General features: G+C 44.0%; 2 protein-coding genes across 2 annotated transcripts; one reads left to right on the forward strand and one right to left on the reverse strand.

Moving 5' to 3' along the window:
* Positions 1–3412: 3412 nt before the first annotated feature.
* Positions 3413–3889, reverse strand: LOC101532100 (histone H2A type 1-C). Its single transcript, XM_004598395.2, has one exon. The coding sequence runs from the start codon at positions 3886–3888 to the stop codon at positions 3496–3498; it is 393 nt and encodes a 130-aa protein (XP_004598452.2). The 5' UTR covers position 3889; the 3' UTR covers positions 3413–3495.
* Positions 3890–4169: 280 nt separating this feature from the next.
* LOC131480859 (histone H2B type 1-C/E/F/G/I) lies at positions 4170–12733 on the forward strand. Its single transcript, XM_058667336.1, has 2 exons — positions 4170–4605; positions 12665–12733. Exon 1 carries the CDS (start codon positions 4216–4218, stop codon positions 4594–4596), a length of 381 nt encoding a protein of 126 aa, XP_058523319.1. The 5' UTR covers positions 4170–4215; the 3' UTR covers positions 4597–4605; positions 12665–12733.
* The last annotated feature ends 5083 nt before the right edge of the window (positions 12734–17816 follow it).

Below are 17816 nucleotides of genomic sequence, written 5' to 3' on the forward strand. Positions count from 1 at the left end.
GGAGAGCACCCCACCAAAGTGAAGGAGTGGGGGCACCAGACAAAGCAAAAAGATGTTACTTGGTGAACCTGCCATATTGCTGCCCTGGAAGTACAAGGCAACATGCTGAAGAGGATTATTCTCAAACTTTTGGATCTGCTGGTATTTGCTTTACAAGGTTTCAGAGTTGCATAAGATACATCCCCCTTCCTTTTTTCCTGTCTCCCTTTTGGAATGGGAATGTCTATTCTTTGCATGTATATCATCATTCAATTTTAGAAACACATAACTTGTTTGATATCACAGGTTCACAGCTGGAGGGAAATTTTGCATCACTATGAACTGAGCCTCACTCACACTCGATTTAGGTCATATTTAGATGATGTTTTGTTTCTTAGAACTTAAGGCTGTACTGAATTCAGACTTTCGGGTTTGGGAATGAATTAATATAGTTTGCATGGGAGAAGGATCTAAATTTTAGTGGGCCTGGGGTAATAACCATAGGATGAATTATCTGTGAAAATTCATATGTTGAAGTCTAAGGCCCTAAGAGACTCAATTTCAAAATAGAGCCTTGAGAAGATAACTGAAGTTAAGCAAGATCATAAGAGAGGGGCCCTTTGAATTCCAGTTGTTCTACTTTCAATCCAACTCACAACTAATGTGTATGAAAAAGCAGTGGAGGAAGACCCAAATCCTCAGGCCTCTGCATCCTCTCCGGAGATAAAGCTCCTCACTCCTGGCTTCAGTGTGGCCCAGCCTTGCCCACTGCAGGCATGTGGGGAGTGAACCAGAGGATGAAAGATCTTTCTATGTGCCTCTCTCTCTTTCTTTATAACTCTTTCAATTTTTTTTTAAGTCCATCTACAATCCTTTATGAGATGAGAAATAGATACCAGAGCTGTCTCTCCAGAGAAACATGAAAGAAAAGCCATGTGAACACACAAGGTATGGCCAACATCTACAAGCCAGAAGAAAGCCTTGCCAGAAGCCAGCCATGAACCATGAAAAAAATAAACCTGTGTTTATTTATAAATAATGTCTGCTGGCATTTTATTGAGACAGCTTCAGTAGACTACGACAGATAGTGAAGGATGTGATGAAGGTCTAAGTTCCAATAAAGAGCCAATAACACTTACTCTATACTAATAGAGTATACTTATGCTGGCAAACATGAAGCTTAGCACTCATTTCTTTCAGAAACAATTTCAACTACAATTCATGTAAGTGAGGTCTACATACTAAGAGGTGTTGGTTTTCCTCTCTAACCAAAGTATAATAAAAGCAACTGAAATGCAGTGAATTTCTGATACTCAGTAGAACTATGCGAATTCACTTCCTCATGATTCACTTCATTTTGAAGTCTACATGCTATATGCTAATTTTTAAAGCTACAATAGCTGCACTTTTGTCTAGTTTTATTGATTTGCCTGCTTATTGGTTGCTTTCTAGGTGTTAGTGTAGCCAATGACTGCCTTTCAGTAGATTTCCTTGTGATGCTAATCTTTCTTAAGGTATTAGAACATAATAGAGAAGGGAGAATCTTGTGGCTTCATTAAATCCCAGAAATCTTCCAAATATACGTGTATTACACTTAACCCGACTATAGAAACATAATTATGATGGGATCAACAATTAGTAACCCTGAGAAAACAACTTAAATAAATCCATAAAATATTTGTTATGTTTTAGATCTGGTTGTAAAATGTATCATTTATGTAAGAAAGGGGTCCAAATGCTGTAGAATAGCAACTGAGTGCACATGACGTGGAACAATGCCAGGGATACTACTACATAAAAAACTTAATTTCATAAAGGAATATTAAAATCAGTGATATTATTACACTGATCTGGTGGTTTCAGGATATCCTATCTTGTCAAACAATGATTGTACTTGAGTCTCATGTCTCAGTAGCTCTTCCAGACAAAATTTGGTCTCTGGTGACTAGGTAATCAAAAGCCTAGATACAGCCTTCTCCCAGGACTGCCCTAGTATTCTTTAGGCAAGGTAGATGGAGACTGCATAAGCAGTGGGAACCAAATGAAGCTCCAAGTTTGTTGTTCGCTAGAGCTTTCCCTACAGAGACTCAATTTGGAAATAGAGCCTTGAGGAGATAATTGAAGTTAAGTGAGATCATAAGATAGGTTACTGGAGAGTCCAGAAGCACCTTAGGCCGGTGTCACACATCCACACAGTTGGAGAGCTGGGTTCAGAGGAAACCTGGCAGGTTCATGGCAATGATCACAGCCCTCACATAAAACAACTAAGGATCCAAAGTCTCCAACTACACGGAATGCTGGGTGGAAGGGATCTGGTCCTCAGAAGCGCCTGGGACCCAACTGATAGGCTGGAATTCCCTTATGTGTGAGGGTTCCAAACCTGGTCATCTATCAAAATTGTTATATCTTTAAAAACTTCCAGAAATTTTAATGTGCAGTCATGAAGGTAGACACTTGGTTTTCCCATATGTGGCTTCCACCAGACTGTACATCCAATCCTTTTCCTTTGAGAGTGACTGCTAAAAGAGGATGTGAGGGAGAGAAGGGAGGGTGGGAGACTGCTTATACACTGCTTGGACTCGGGGTCACTTTCGAAGTATGTGCATCCATGGGAACGATCTTTTTGGGTCAGTTAGAATCAGTCTGTTCACAGCACGCTGCAAAATGCTTCCGTGGAGTTCCCAGTGATGGACCACTCTACAGCTGTACACTTGGCCTAGGATCCCCACAACGTGTTTGCACATCCGTAGTAGGAACAATTTGGGGGGAATGTTGGGCTCCACTCGACCTGCTTTTCTCATGTCACTGGAATTCTAGGTATTTGAGTCTCTTAATTCCTATTCGTTGAATGACAAACTCCTGGTTACAGAAAAAACTTTCACTGGGTGGGATACACTCAAAGATGTAAAAACTGAATTCCAGGATTAGAAATTGGGTCAAAAACTGTGTTTTGGTCTGCTCTGTTACCCTATGCGCACTAAGTACTTGGAGCTTTTCAGAAACCCTGCTGGTTTCAGATCATTCTAAAGTTAACAGAAGCAGGACTCTGAGCTGATGAAAACTTAGTCAGCGGCCAATCAGCTATGCCAAACAACAGAGGGTGTGGCCAAGGAACAAGTCACGGTTGGGGTGGCGCTAGTAAACTGCTAATCCGGGTTGTCATCACTCCAGGTAATTTAGAAGCCCACCTGAAAATCGTCAAGGCGCTTTATTGAGTTAGTAATTGTGGCCAATCAAACCCGAAACTAAACTCCCCTCAATAAATTATCGTTTAACTTGCGTTAATAATTATTGTATGGCTTGCCCCTTTCAAAATAAGCCATATTCCATAACTTGTAACATTCAGCCTTATTCAGTAAAACCGAAGCAGATACTACCCAGGTTTACTGTTAGTTTTACCTTACTACTCTCCCCCTGATTTATGACTAGTGTCAGCTCTTTCCCGAGAAGGGTGAGGGGGCTCTGAAAAGAGCCTTTGGGTTTGATAATGTCTTTCGTTAGCTGTAGTCTCTGAAATCACTTTCCCTTGGCCTTGTGGTGGCTCTCGGTCTTCTTGGGCAGCAGCACGGCCTGGATGTTGGGCAGGACGCCGCCCTGCGCGATGGTCACGCGGCCCAGCAGCTTGTTGAGCTCCTCGTCGTTGCGGATGGCCAGCTGCAGGTGGCGCGGGATGATGCGCGTCTTCTTGTTGTCGCGCGCCGCGTTGCCCGCCAGCTCCAGGATCTCAGCCGTCAGGTACTCGAGCACGGCCGCCAGGTACACGGGCGCACCGGCGCCCACCCGCTCGGCGTAGTTGCCCTTGCGCAGCAGCCGGTGAACTCTGCCCACCGGGAACTGCAGGCCCGCCCGAGACGAGCGAGACTTGGCTTTTGCGCGAGCCTTGCCGCCCTGCTTGCCGCGTCCAGACATAGTTAAATGACAAAACACAGCAAACACAACCAAGCTCAAGTCAAAGTAAAGACTGCAAGAAAGCGCAACATGGCTGCTTTTATAGCCATTTCCTGGGTAGCCAATCCCATCTCCTGATTGGCTAATACTAAGAGCGGCCAAACAGCCAATAGTAGAGCTGTATTTACATTCTTTATTTGCATAGTTTTGCCCACGGGTGACGTCGTTGGTACTTTTCTTCCAATTGGCGGGGACACACATTGCATCCTTCATTAGCATAAATGCTCTATAAATAACCGATTTCTGCTTCCTGTGTCTATTGTACTTTTGGTGCATACAGGTTTCAGAATGCCTGAGCCAGCGAAGTCCGCTCCTGCGCCGAAGAAGGGCTCCAAGAAGGCGGTGACTAAGGCACAGAAGAAGGACGGCAAGAAGCGCAAGCGCAGCCGCAAGGAGAGCTACTCGGTCTACGTGTACAAGGTGCTCAAGCAGGTGCACCCGGACACGGGCATCTCGTCCAAGGCCATGGGCATCATGAACTCGTTTGTCAACGACATCTTTGAGCGCATCGCGGGCGAAGCGTCGCGCCTGGCGCACTACAACAAGCGCTCGACCATCACGTCCCGGGAGATCCAGACGGCCGTGCGCCTGCTGCTGCCGGGCGAGCTGGCCAAGCACGCCGTGTCCGAGGGCACCAAGGCCGTCACCAAGTACACCAGCTCCAAGTAGACTGGGCACGTAAGCGTCTTTATACCTAACCCCAAAGGCTCTTTTCAGAGCCACCCACACTTTCAGAAACAGAGCTTTGTAAACACTGTCGACCTTAACTTGTTAGGAGGATCTTGGGCTATAAAAATTGTAGGCGAAGGTGTGTTTGTGGGCGGCCCGTTTAAGTAAATTAAGAGTTTACTTGCAGTGTAAGGCTAACATCTTCAGCATATGTTTAAAACGGTTTGGCAGTCCGTTAGAGTGTTAGGACAACCTATGAGGTCCAAGGAAAGGTGCACAAAAAGTTTGCGAATAAACCAGAGTTGTAGGGTTGGTAAAACCAGCCCTGATGTTTCAGTTTTCCCGGATTTTAAGGTGGGTAGAAACAACCCTTGTGTAACTTGAGGTTGCATGGTTGCATTTTTGGGCAGTAAAATAAGGCTTCCGTTAAGTAGAACAGTGACCCTTTTAGACAAAACACTACCTGGTTTTAGGTTGCAAAACACCGCAAGGAACCTGTGATCTTAATTGCCATTTTCATTATCAAGCTAGGGCTTTTCTGGCCTCCATTTGAACATGGCTATTCAATCACTTTCTACTTGTTCCGGATGAATCACTTGAGAGTTTGAGGAAATGGCGCAGCACTGAACTTATTAAAGTGACAGTGCGGTTCTGCTGAATCACGTTCGTTCAGCCAGTAAGGTTTCTCGTCCTGCCTAGTGACTGATGTCCAGTATGTACTGACCATTCACGAAAGTGCCACCTAATCAGTTTAACCCAAAGCTGCCAACCAGTTTGAGCTGATTCAGGCCGTCTGCAAGCTTTTTGCCTTGCCTTTTCCCCATAATCTTTTTCTTGTCTGTATTGGATGAGAAATACTTGTATCGTTCGTTCTCTTTTCAACATAGGTAAACAGTATGCTGATCACTACCTTGGGAATTTCACCAAAATATCATTTACCTGAACCCAACAGTAAGGACCAACATAAACGTGTAATCGGAAAACGCACTTTGTCCGGCTTGGGCACCCTTAGTCTTATCTGTTCACATCCCCCTTAGTTTTTGCATGCTAAAATTTTATTCTTAATCAACTGTATTCCTAGTTCTGGTTCTCAGTCTGAACATGCGTGGCTAGTTTAGGCATGTATTGTTAGCAGTGGTACATGTTAGAATTTGAGTTTTGGGTTTATTATAGTCAACAAATGATTTATTGGTAGCAAATATGGGATTTAGTTTATTGATTGCTCTGTGTGTGTGTGTGTGTGTGTGTGTGTGTGTGTTTACTCTGTGTTTGAAAATTTTGATATTCTCTACAGTCACAGGTTGTTTTTTTTTCCCTTAACTTTGCCATAATTGAGGTTTGGATTTCTATATGAATTCCCATTCTACACTCTAACAAAACATTTTCCCCCTTATGTTTCCACATTTCGAGTGGACAGTATTTGTAAAAATATTCTTATGTGAAAGAAAATACAAATATAAAATAGCTGCCTTTAGTAGCTTTTTCCTTTTAAATATATGAATTGACAAGATAGGATGAGAAGGGAACCAAGGAAGCCTTGTATCTTAATTGGCTGTGCTGAAGTCTCTAAGATATTATGATGTAACCAACACAAAGGATTGGCCCTTCACAAGTTTATAGAGAGAAGAAATATAAATTGCACTATTGAATTAAAAAAAAGACTGCTCCTAGTATTCATATATAACACAGGCTTATTAGTGTCTAAGCTTTGATGAGTTTATTGTAAGGAATATGGCACTGGCAGTTGCTGACCAAACTTAAGAGATGAGAGAGCTTTGTTTCAATAATGGTGCACCAAAAACACCCCTCATCCTAACTCCCTGCCTTGTTCCCATAACTGATCAACATAGGGAAAACATACTTGTGGCTCTTTCATTAATTAGCTCCTCTTTCTCAGTGATTAAGAATATTTTGTCTTGTGGTAATAATTTTGAGGGGTTTGAAAGGTGGCGTACCGTAAGGGCACAGGTTTGTGTCCTGAATGCTCGGCTTTGCATCCAGCTGCCTGCTGATGGCCACGAAGGCAGCAGAGAATGGCCCAACGTATTGGGGCCCTGCGCCCATATGGGAGACCCTGTAGAAGCTCCTGGCTCCTGTCTTTGTCTTGGCTCAACTCTGACTGGCCAGTTGCAGCTATTTGGGGAGAGAACCAGCAAATGGAAAATCTCTTTCCTCTTCTGTTTCCTTCTCTCTGTATATCTGTCATCCAAATAAAATAAAATAAATATTTAAAAAAAATACTCTTGAGCAAATTGCTTCTGTAGGAGAGTAATAAATTATAACACATTTTAATTGGCTATTTCAGATTTTTAAAATTCATATGTATAAATAGAAGCAAAACTGATCCTTTTTTTTTAAGAGTTATTTATTTGAAAGTCTGTGTTGCAGCGAGAGGGAAAGACAGAGAAGTCCATCTGCTGGTTCCTTCCCTGGATGACTGCACTGCTAGGCCTGGGCCAGTCGCAAACCTGCAGGTCTCCGCTTGAGTGCAGCGGCCTAAACACTTGCGCTATCCTCTGCTCCTTGTTCGAGGCCATTAGCAGGAAACTGAACAAATGGAGCAGTTGGACAGGAATCAGCAACAATATAGGGTGCTGGTGTCATAGGCAGGGACTTTACTTGTAATGGTACAATTCAACCCCCCCTGCCCCAAAAAACCTACAATTTTTCTAAAAATTCAAATTTCTCTATACTTGAAAGATATTACATAGGCAGTAGCTCAGAGAAAATAGAAAACATAACTACAATTTTTTAAAGATGTATTTATTTTGTATTGGAAAGACAGATTTCCAGAGAAAAGGAGAGACAGAGAAAGAGCTTCACTTCCCAAAGTTCTGCAACAGCCAGAGCTGTGCTGATCTGAAGCCAGCAGCCTCTTCCAGGTCTCCCATGATGATGCAGGGTCCCAGGAACTTGAGTCATCCTCCAATGCTTTCACAAGCCATAAGCAGAGAGTTGCATGGGAAGTGGGGCAGCTAGGGCATGAACCAATGCCCATACGGGACATTGATGCTTACAGAGAGGATTAACCTGTTCAGCCACTGCACTGGCCCCAACTATTGATTTCATGAACAGATTATAAGACAAAAAAAAAAAAGTATCTGCTTTTTAATACAACTCTAAAATTTTAATAGCTAATGTAATTTTACGTGGAAAATCACATGACATTTCCTAATCAAAATCACTTTTCAGATAGGTTCATTTTTATAGTAATTTTGCTTTAAAAATGATTCTAGCCACCACTTGGGAAGCTTGTGTTCATGCCAGTTCAAGTCCTGGCTCCTCCACTTTCATTACAGCTTCTTGCTAAGGTATGATGGAGTCTGGTGGGGTGGGAGAGAGAAGGGTAAACAGCCAGCACAAGTGGTTGGGCTCCCCCCATCCTCTTGGAAACCTCAGTGAAGTTCTGGCTCCTGACTTCTACTTGCCTGGGCCCTGGCTTGTTGGGCTTTTGGGAACTGAATAAACAAATGGAAGATTCTCCCTCCCTCTTTCTCTCTGACCCCCCCCCCCCCCACTTTGTTGCTCTGCCTTTCAAATAAATATAAAGAAATAACCTCAAAAAATATAAAAAAAATTTTCAACATTTATTTATTAATATTGTAGTCTAAAAGTAACATTGGCATAGCATTCTAGCATATACAAGTTTTGAGTATGTTTTCTATCACAAAAAAAAACTAATTATTTTGACAATACATAATTTATTCCATTAAGCTTCCTGGTTAGATGGACTAATATAATTTATAATTTGAAACTTTTATATGTTGAATCAAGTGGAATCCTAGTGATATAAGATTATATCATTATTTTTAAAATGTCATAATGTTATTTTAAGTGAAATTGATTCTTTAATGTTACAAATTATAGTGACTTGATGTATTAACTTAAATACTGAATTTCAATCTATAACTTCAAATGCTTAGATATAAATGAGTAGATTAATGTGTAATCTTTGGATACCTGAATAGTTTAAAAAATAAGAGTATACAAAAACCAAATTACTGTATGTGCATCTTCTATTTTTATAGTTTAGAATAACCATCAGCTGACAAGTTAGAGAACTTATGCAATGGACAGTCTTACCTCTTTAGGTTGGTGTAAGAGATATATATGTAGGCCAAGAAAAACAAGAGGTTTGCGGCCACTCTTTTTCTCTCTGCCTAAAAGGACATGCAGTTGCCTGCTTTCTGTGAGGATTGTGGTCCATCCAGACTACCCTGCCTGTACTAGGTATTATAACTACAGACAGCCAAATCAGCCCGATGATACTAACTATATGTGACTGGTGTGTGGCACAGCATGTAAAGCAGCTACTTGCAGCACCAGTATCCTGTATTGGTGTTTGTTCCTGCTCTACTTCCAATCCAGTTCCTTGCTAATGGCTGGGAAGGCAACAGAGAATGACCCAAGTGCTTGGGCCTTTGCACCCACTTGGGAGACTGGGGAGAAGCACCTGGGCCCTGGTTTTGGCCTGGTCCAGCCCAGGCTCTTTGCAAGACAGCCGCCATCTTTGGTTGCTTTTCCTATTTGGGAGTTGGATTACAAGTGGAACACTTGGTTTTTTTTTTTTTTTTTTAAAGATTTATTCATTTTATTACAGCCAGATATACACAGAGGAGGAGAGACAGAGAGGAAGATCTTCCGTCCAATGATTCACTCCCCAAGTGAGCCGCAACGGGCCGATGCGTGCCGATCCGAAGCCGGGAACCTGGAACCTCTTCCGGGTCTCCCACGCGGGTGCAGTGTCCCAAGGCATTGGGCCGTCCTCAACTGCTTTCCCAGGCCACAAGCAGGGAGCTGGATGGGAAGTGGGGCTGCCGGGATTAGAATTGGCGCCCATATGGGATCCCGGGGCGTTCAAGGCGAGGACACGCCGCCGGGCCCACACTTGTTTTTTTTTTTTTTTTTTTTTTAAGATTTTATTATTATTGGAAAGCCGGATATACAGAGAGGAGGAGAGACAGAGAGGAAGATCTTCCATCCAATGTTTCACTCCCCAAGTGAGCCGCAACGGGCCGGTGCGCGCCGATCCGATGCTGGGAACCAGGAACCTCTTTCGGGTCTCCCACGCGGGTGCAGGGTCCCAAGGCTTTGGGCCGTCCTCGACTGCTTCCCAGGCCACAGGCAGGGAGCTGGATGGGAAGTGGAGCTGCCGGGATTAGAACCGGCGCCCATATGGGATCCCGGGGCGTTCAAGGCGAGGACTTTAGCTGCTAGGCCACGCCGCCGGGCCCCACACTTGGGTTTTTAACCAGCACCAGATGGGGAGCTGTTCCCACACGCAGCGACTTAACCCACAGTGCCGCAAAATTGCCCCTGACTGCAACCTTTTTAATGTTACTTAATAGTTATGATTACTGTTGATATGTTCATCAATTTCCTGGCCAATTTATTTTTTCCTGTCTCTAATGCAATACCCAAATTCTAAACAACAAAGCTGTTAATGCAGTTTTTGCATACTGAAAAATTACCTCTATGGTTATCTTGATTGTCATGAGATACCCAACAATTTATTCTCATACCTAAAAAGGTGAGAAACACTAAAATAATAGTGCATTTTAAGATATTTCCTGTGAGGCCATCATTCAATTTGCCTTTTAATATGACTGTTAAATGTTGTTCCATTCTAATCAAGCTGCCAGAACCCTGACAAAGGTTGACCTGAGTCTTCATCATTTTTTTACTTTATTCATTTATAAATAATAATTAATAAAGTTTTTTTTTCCATTGGAAAGGCAGATTTACGAAGAGAAGAAAAGACAAAGAAATAGCTTCCATCAACTGGTTCACTCCCCAAATGGCCACAAAGGATGGAGCTGAGCTGATCTGAAGCTAGGAACCAGGTGCCTCTTCCAGGTCTCACACATGGGTGCAGAGTCCCAAGGTGTTGGGCCATGCCTATTGCTTTCCCAGGCCATAGCAGGGAGCTGGATGGGAAGTGGAGCAGCCTGGACACGAACTGGTGCCATATGGGAAACAGGCACTTGGAAGTAGAGGCTTTGCAGTTGAGCCATTATGCCAGCCTATTAGTTTGTTTATTTGAAATGTGAAGGGACATACTGATGACCCTGACTCTAATGCCCGCAGTGACAAAGGCTGCCTGGCTGGGACAACTGGTAATTAGGAATCCAATCCAGATCTCCAATATAGGGGACAGTAACTCAACTAGGTGAGCCATCACTGCTGCCAGTCAGGGTTTGCATTTAGCAGAAAGCTGGAGACAAGAGTGCAAAGTAGATAACCCATCCAGGCACTGGATAATACCATTTTAACCACTAAGCCAAATAGCTGTTGCACTCATGACTGTCTAATAGCTGCTATAGCATTGAAGTAGCTTACTTTATTGTGTCTGATGTTTCATAACATTTAGGATAAGGTCATTTAGCAATGAATTATCTCTGAAGCACAAAGTACACATTTCATTGTCACATTAATAAGTGTCCCATCACCAGTAATGCCCATATCTCAGGTGACAGAACAAGCCTTGAGGCACAGAGGGTTAAGCTGCTGCTTGGGATGCCTCCCACTCATATCTTGGTGCCTGTTTCATGTCCTAGCTTTTCTGCTTCTGAAATGTGTCCTGGGAATCAGCCAATGGATGTTCAAATGTCTGAGTCCCTGATACCCATGTGGGAACCCCATGCAGATTCTGAGTTGCTGGCTTTGGCTTGATCCAACCCAAGTGCATTGTGGGCTTTTGGGGAACTTAATCAATGGATGGAAGATCTCTGTCTCTCTGTAACCCTGCCTTTCAAATAAATAAATGTAAATGAATACTTTTTTTTAAATTTAGCTTGGATGGCGTGAATGTGTCTTTGCTCTAGGCTTCAGAGATGATATGAATAGACTTTAATATTATTCATGGCAAATTGAATTAAAATATCAGCTTAGTGCAAACAATTTAATTCCATGTATAATTTTTTTCCTAATTTGCATTTTCCATGAAAGCCCCTTTACACACTGAAAGTTTATATGCTTGACTGCTATTTATTACCTTAACTTCTAAGAAAGTTTTTTTTAACTTCAGTACACAGTGATGGATAAAAAAAATGATGACTGATGGGAGATGAAGGAAATTTCAGTAGTTGAAATAAATGCTAAAGACAATGATTCAATAATATGCAAAAATTAGTGTTTCCATCATCACTGATTCTCTAATGAAAGTTGTCTGGTTTCAAAATAGGAAATATAACCATGTCTTTGAATGAAAATGGACTTTCTCAAACCTCTTACTCTACTTAGTATCACCCAATCACCACTGGGCTTGATAATTCTATAACAAAAAATTACTCCAATGTCAGGAACAAGCCAGTTTAAATTTTACAACAGTGTTGATTAGCTGGAAGACTTAAGAGTAACTGAATCTTCCCTAATGTGTGATTGTTGTTACATGAAAACTATAAAGAATAGGCAGAGGTTAAATCCACAATCTGAAAATAATAGATTTAATTTCACGTGGCAGTCTCAAGATACATGACTTTGTTTTTTAAGCTAAGGATGCCTTCTAGACTTTTAAATGATGGACATGTGATATGGAGATAAATACTGTTTAGAAAACTATATCAAACTATTCTTACTAGACAGATCGTATCAGTCCACAACATCCCCAAACTGCTGAGATTATACAAGATAAATTAGAAGCTGTGAGTCAGACTTATGCTTACCACACTGGCAACCCACATCAGAGCAGCTGTGCAGGTCCCTTCTGCTCTACTTTGAATCCAGCTTTCTGTTACTGTCTCCAGGATGGCAGCAGATAGTCTGGCTTGGGCCCCTGCCATCTATATTGGAGATCTGGATGGAGTTGCAGGCTCCTGACTTCAACCTGCTACAGGTCTGGCTCGTGGTGCCATTTGGGAGTGAGCCAGTAGATGGAAGATCTGTTTGTCTCTGCCTCTCTGTTACTCTGCCTTTCAAATAAATAAATAAATAGGTAGGTAGATGGATAAATAAGTCTTCAAAAACAAATAAATAAAACAGAGTAAAACTTGCTTAGTAGTTCTTAAATTTATTATGACAATATTTTCTTTGGAATCCTAAAATAACAATGCTGTCTATTTACCTATAGCACAGCAGATAAAGCTGCCGTCTGCAAGGCTGGCATTCCAGTTCCAAGAGTCTTGGCTGTTTCACTTTCATCCGGCTTCCTGATAATGCACCTAGGAAGGCAGAAGAGGATGAGCTCCTGCATACACATGGAAGACCCAGAAAAAGCTCCTGGCTCCTGGCTTCAGATCAGCTCAGTCCAGCCATTGCGACCATTTGGGAAATCAGATGAACCATTTGGAATCAGTCGATGGAAGACCTCTCTATCTCCTTCTCTCTCTGCAACATCTACCATTCAAATAAAAATAAATAATAACTTAAGAAAAAACATATTGTCTATGCCCAAATATTCTTCTAAATTCTGACCATTTGAAATTACATTAGGGCAGTGCATGGTAAGCCTCTGCCTGCAACATCTGCACCCCATGTGGGTGCCATTAGTGTGCTGGCAGTTCTACTTCCCATCTAGCTCCCTGGTATAGCTTGAGAAAGCAGTGGAGGGTGGGCCAACGTATTGCTACCATGTGGCTGGACACCATGGATGATCTAGAATGGGCTGAAAACATCTTTAGGTCACTTTAAGAAGCTGAGATGTGGCTAGATTTTTTTTTCTGCTCTTCTCTCTAAATACCATATTCTGCAATGAGATTTGCACAGTTGAACAATCTTAGTTTCCTGTTTACTTCATATGTTGGGATTCCTTCCTTGATTTTTCTTCCTGGAAAATTCCTGCATTGCAGGCCTAAGCTTGGTCGTCATCTTCCCTGGAAGTATTTATGATCAACCCAATCAACTACTCATAACCATGGCACAATTTTCATTTAATTGTCATCAATCATAAACTTCTGGGGCTTCAACAGGAGAAAACAGGCCTCAACAGGCCAGGCTTGAAGGCAGTACACATCACTTCTACCCATCTTCACTTGGCTAGGATTCAGTCTCAGCTCAGCTGCTTGCTAGACAAACAGGAGAATGAACATAAGCTCTGTGTCCAGGCAGGAAAGCCAGGTCTGATGGACAAAAGATCAAGTTAGTGGCATCAATCATTTTGCCTGGTGTTTTTCCTTTTTCCCTCTTGCACTTACTCTCTGCCCCTTCAAAAGGCCCCACAGCATCTTCTCACTGACCAGTGACAACATCCAGCACGAGAGGAATCTGGACAGAGTCATGGGTTTATCTAAGGCTTCCCCTTCCTCCTGACCTGAAGGGTAGCAGCTGGCTCTTCCCCCCACCACTTAGAAGTCCAGCTACTTAGAAACCATCTCCAGGATTTTTTTCCTTGGAGAAAAACACTCTCGTGGAATTTAAAACCCAATTAGAGAACACAGGCCTCAAACATTAGTTTTCCTAAGTAGTTGGAATAGGGGAAAGAAAGCAGACCTTAGGAAAGGGGAAGAAAAAGAGGGAAGTAAATGTAGCAAAAATGATATTTCTATTAGCGTTAATTTAAATATTTACTACATAAATTGCTATTTTAAAATGATTTATTTTTATTGAAAAGGCATACAGATCTCTCATTTGCTGATTCACTCCCCAAATGACCACAAATAGCCAGAGTTGAGCCAATCCAAAGACAGCATCCAGGAGCTTCTTCTGGGTCTCCCACACAGGTGTAGGGTCCCAAAACTTTGGGCCATCCTCCACTGCTTTTCCAGACCACAAGCAGGGAGCTGGATTGGAAGTGGAGCAGCTGGAACAGGAAGTGACACCGATATGGGATGCAGTTGGCAGGTGGGGCCAGAGGGACGTCTCAGAGATTTTAGTTAAAGTAATAAAAAGCAAGGGCTGGTGGCATGGTATAGATCTCAGTCTACAGTGACAGCATTCCATGTGAGCACTGCTTTGTGTCCCAGCTGCTCCACTTCCAATCCAGCTCCTTGCTTACAGCCTGGGAAAATAGTGGAAGTGGATGGTCTATATCCTTGGGCTTCTGTACCCATATGGGAGACCTGGAGGAAGCTCCTGAGTCGTGGCTTCAGAGCCGCTCAACTTCAGTCATTGAGACCATTTGGGGAAGTGAATCAGAAGATGACAGAGACCTCACTCCTCTCTGAAACTCTGCCTTTGCAATACAAAATTTTAAAGCAAGTCCTTTTAAAAAAAGTAATTGAAAGCTGCCTAACAGAATGACTGATGAAAAGAGAAGAGAAAGAAAAATCCTATTGGTTCTACTTTTGACAGATTTCACTTTTTAGCATCTTTGTCACCATCCTCACTCTGGATGTGAGCTGGTGTGAGCCTACAGAATTGCATGTCCCACTAGCACACTCCTTTAATTTAGTCTTTTTAAAGGTGTTGAAGGAAACACATGGCACTTGCAACTGTTAAGAACGTGCTAGAAACAACATGAGTTGCAATATTGGAGTTTTCTGGTAGACACATCTCACATGACTTCACTTATTTGGAAGGAGGATGGAGGTGGAGCATGTGGGAGAAAGCTGTTCTGACTGTACTATGTGGGCCTCAGTCCCCCTGTCCTGCAAGACCTTCCACACCCCTCACCAAAGCAGCTCACAGCGAGGCCGGGACACCGATCTCGGGTAATTCCCATTTCCTGGCATGTGTCGTTAGGGCTCCTTTATGAAAATCCCTAAATCCCTAACTCTTTTTCCTCACCTGACAAACTTCTCCCCTTCCAGGCTTGGATGGAACTTCCAGGGTTTGAGTGCGATTTGTTTATCCACACTGAAGCTTCGTGTCTCAGGCCAGTATTAACATATGTTGGAACCTTCAAAAAGCATTAACGCTTCAAAAGCATCAGTCCTTACTCTGAATACTGAGTTGGTTACCCTGAGAGAGGGGTGTTTTCAAGCTGGCCTGGCACAAACCCTTGGTCTCTCACATTCACAGAAAAGAGTATGTACCCACATCCTCTGCCTGCACACCTGGTGCCACCGGACTAGGCTTCTGAGCCCTGGGAGAGGGGTAATCCAGTGAGGCCTTGAGTCGCCCTCTCGGCGCTTGAGGGTGTGAGCTCCCAGGGGCTTGGGGGATGGCACAAGTGAGAGTGTGTAGGGACCTGAGGGCTCACTTCCAGGTGAGGAATGACCTCTGAGGACTTGCATAGACAATGTTCCTGTTCTTGCATATCTGAGCTTCCTTAGTGGCTTAGATGAAGCAGAAGATGGCATTCCCTGATGCAAAAAGAAGATATGGCAGTCCATTGGGGTCTGCAGAGAACATCCACTGCGATAGCAGAGGAAGGATGGCAGATTGCCCAGGGAAGCGGGTAGGTTGATATGTGTGAGAGAGGACTGGTGAGGGAGTGTGTTGCAGGTGAGGAATGAATACAGAGAAGGCATTGAGAAGGCAACTGTACCTGCAGGTAAATAATGGGCCTGAGACCAAGTGGTTTGGAAGAGGGTACTGGAGGACATTTAAGGGTCAGATTGAAGCACCAGCCCTTGGGGGACCTGGGCTGGGGTAGTTAGCATTGACCACTACCAAATACCCCTCACTGGCACACACCAAAGTTAGGTCTGGGAGACTGCCTGACATGGCTAGAATACAATACCTGGCAGTGAGAGTCAGAATAGGAGATTGACAATTTTGGGATGGGCCATGATACTGACTGATATGCAAGGTAATTAGGTCTTGGAGCAGAACCTGTGGGGGTGTATGTGGGCCTGTCCCTATGGAACTGCAGTTTCTACTGATTTGCTTAAGAGCTGGGGGTGGTAATGGGCTGAGCTCCGACACTCATGGGTACTGGGTTAGATATAAGCCAGGCTGGACCAAGCTGCAGCATCCAGAGGCACACCCAAGAATAAGGTGAGGCAGGCCAGGTTGCAACCTCCACCACCTCGTATATTGACCAGGACAGAGGGGAGTAAACTATGCTGAGTAACAGTGTGGGAACTTGGGAAACTACCCTGGTGGGCAATAGTTCCCATTGGTAAGCATGTGATTCAGGCCTGGGTATTGATTAGGCTGGGCAAGGTAGCTCCACCTGTTTGCAAGTGTGTGGGTTAGTTCTGGAGGGAGGGGGACCTGGCAGGGTTAAGCGAACCTTAACCCACTGGCAAATGCAGGAGCCAGGCTAGAGTATAGGTAATCCCTGGCAAGGCTATCACACCTACCAGTGTGCAAGAGTTAAGGGTGTGAGCAGATTGTGCAGGGCTAGATTGCAGCACCTGCCAGTGAAAGTTGGGATTGGGGACAGGTTGGGTCAGGCCAGGCTGCAGCATCCAACAGCAAAGGCCAAGATGGGGGACAGGCTATACCAAGCATGCTCTGGCATGTGCAAGAGTTGTGGCTGGGAACAGGCCCAGTCGGGTAGCTAAGGGGACACCCCAGCTGGGTTGTTGTTCCCACTGGTGAATGAGAGGGAGGGATGGAATGGGGGCGGCAGTCTGGGTTGTACATGGCTGCAGTGTCACTTGGTTTGATTGTAGACTGGGTTTGGGGCACACTACACTGGACTAGACTCCAGCACATAATGGTGCTCATGAGAGTCAGGGTAGGTGTAGAACAGGCTGGGCTATATCTCAGCTTCCGCTGAACCACATGTGAGCTGTGTCTCAGTGTAGACCAAGTGTGACTGTACTCCCAACAACAAGAACTGGAATGGGTGTGAGTCAGTTGGGCAAGGCCACTGTTCCTGCCATGACAGGAAGTGGACTAAGGCAGCCTGAGCCAAGGACCCACTGGTGTGCGCAAAATCTGCCACTGGCAAGAGAACTAATAGAGGAGCTTGGGCAACTCTTCTGTCAGGACGCAGTCCCTGTAGGTGAACACAAGAACCAAGGCAAAGAGCAGCTTAGAGCAGGTCAGGTTACAGTACCCATTGGTATATGTATAGATCAGGTCTGGTGGCAGGCCAGGCTGGGCCAGTTCATAACAAACACTGGGCAGATCTGAGAAGCAGGACAGGGTGCAGGGCAGGTTGGATAGGTTGGGCCATAGCACCGGCCAGTTCACATTAGGCCCGAAGTGAGATGGGCCATACCAGACTGGGCTACAGTACTCTAGCACATACGAGACTTGGTAGTGCTGTGAGGGGCTGCAAACCCAGTAGGGGTGCTGTGGGGATGCTCATGCTGGGCCACTGCTCCTGCTGGTGAGCATAAGGGCTGGGACTGGGGGCAGATCAAGTTGGGCAGGGCTACAACACATGTTGGTCTATATGTGAACTGGATTAGGGAAGAACTAGGCTGGGCTAACTGACTATATCC

The sequence above is a fragment of the Ochotona princeps genome, chromosome 1 (genome assembly GCF_030435755.1).
Source record: "Ochotona princeps isolate mOchPri1 chromosome 1, mOchPri1.hap1, whole genome shotgun sequence".
NCBI lineage: Eukaryota > Metazoa > Chordata > Mammalia > Lagomorpha > Ochotonidae > Ochotona > Ochotona princeps.

Excerpts from the sequence above, each read along its gene's own strand:
- LOC101532100 (XM_004598395.2), bottom strand. The coding sequence starts at position 3,888 with ATGTCTGGACGCGGCAAGCAGGGCGGCAAGGCTCGCGCAAAAGCCAAG.
- LOC131480859 (XM_058667336.1), top strand. The coding sequence starts at position 4,216 with ATGCCTGAGCCAGCGAAGTCCGCTCCTGCGCCGAAGAAGGGCTCCAAG.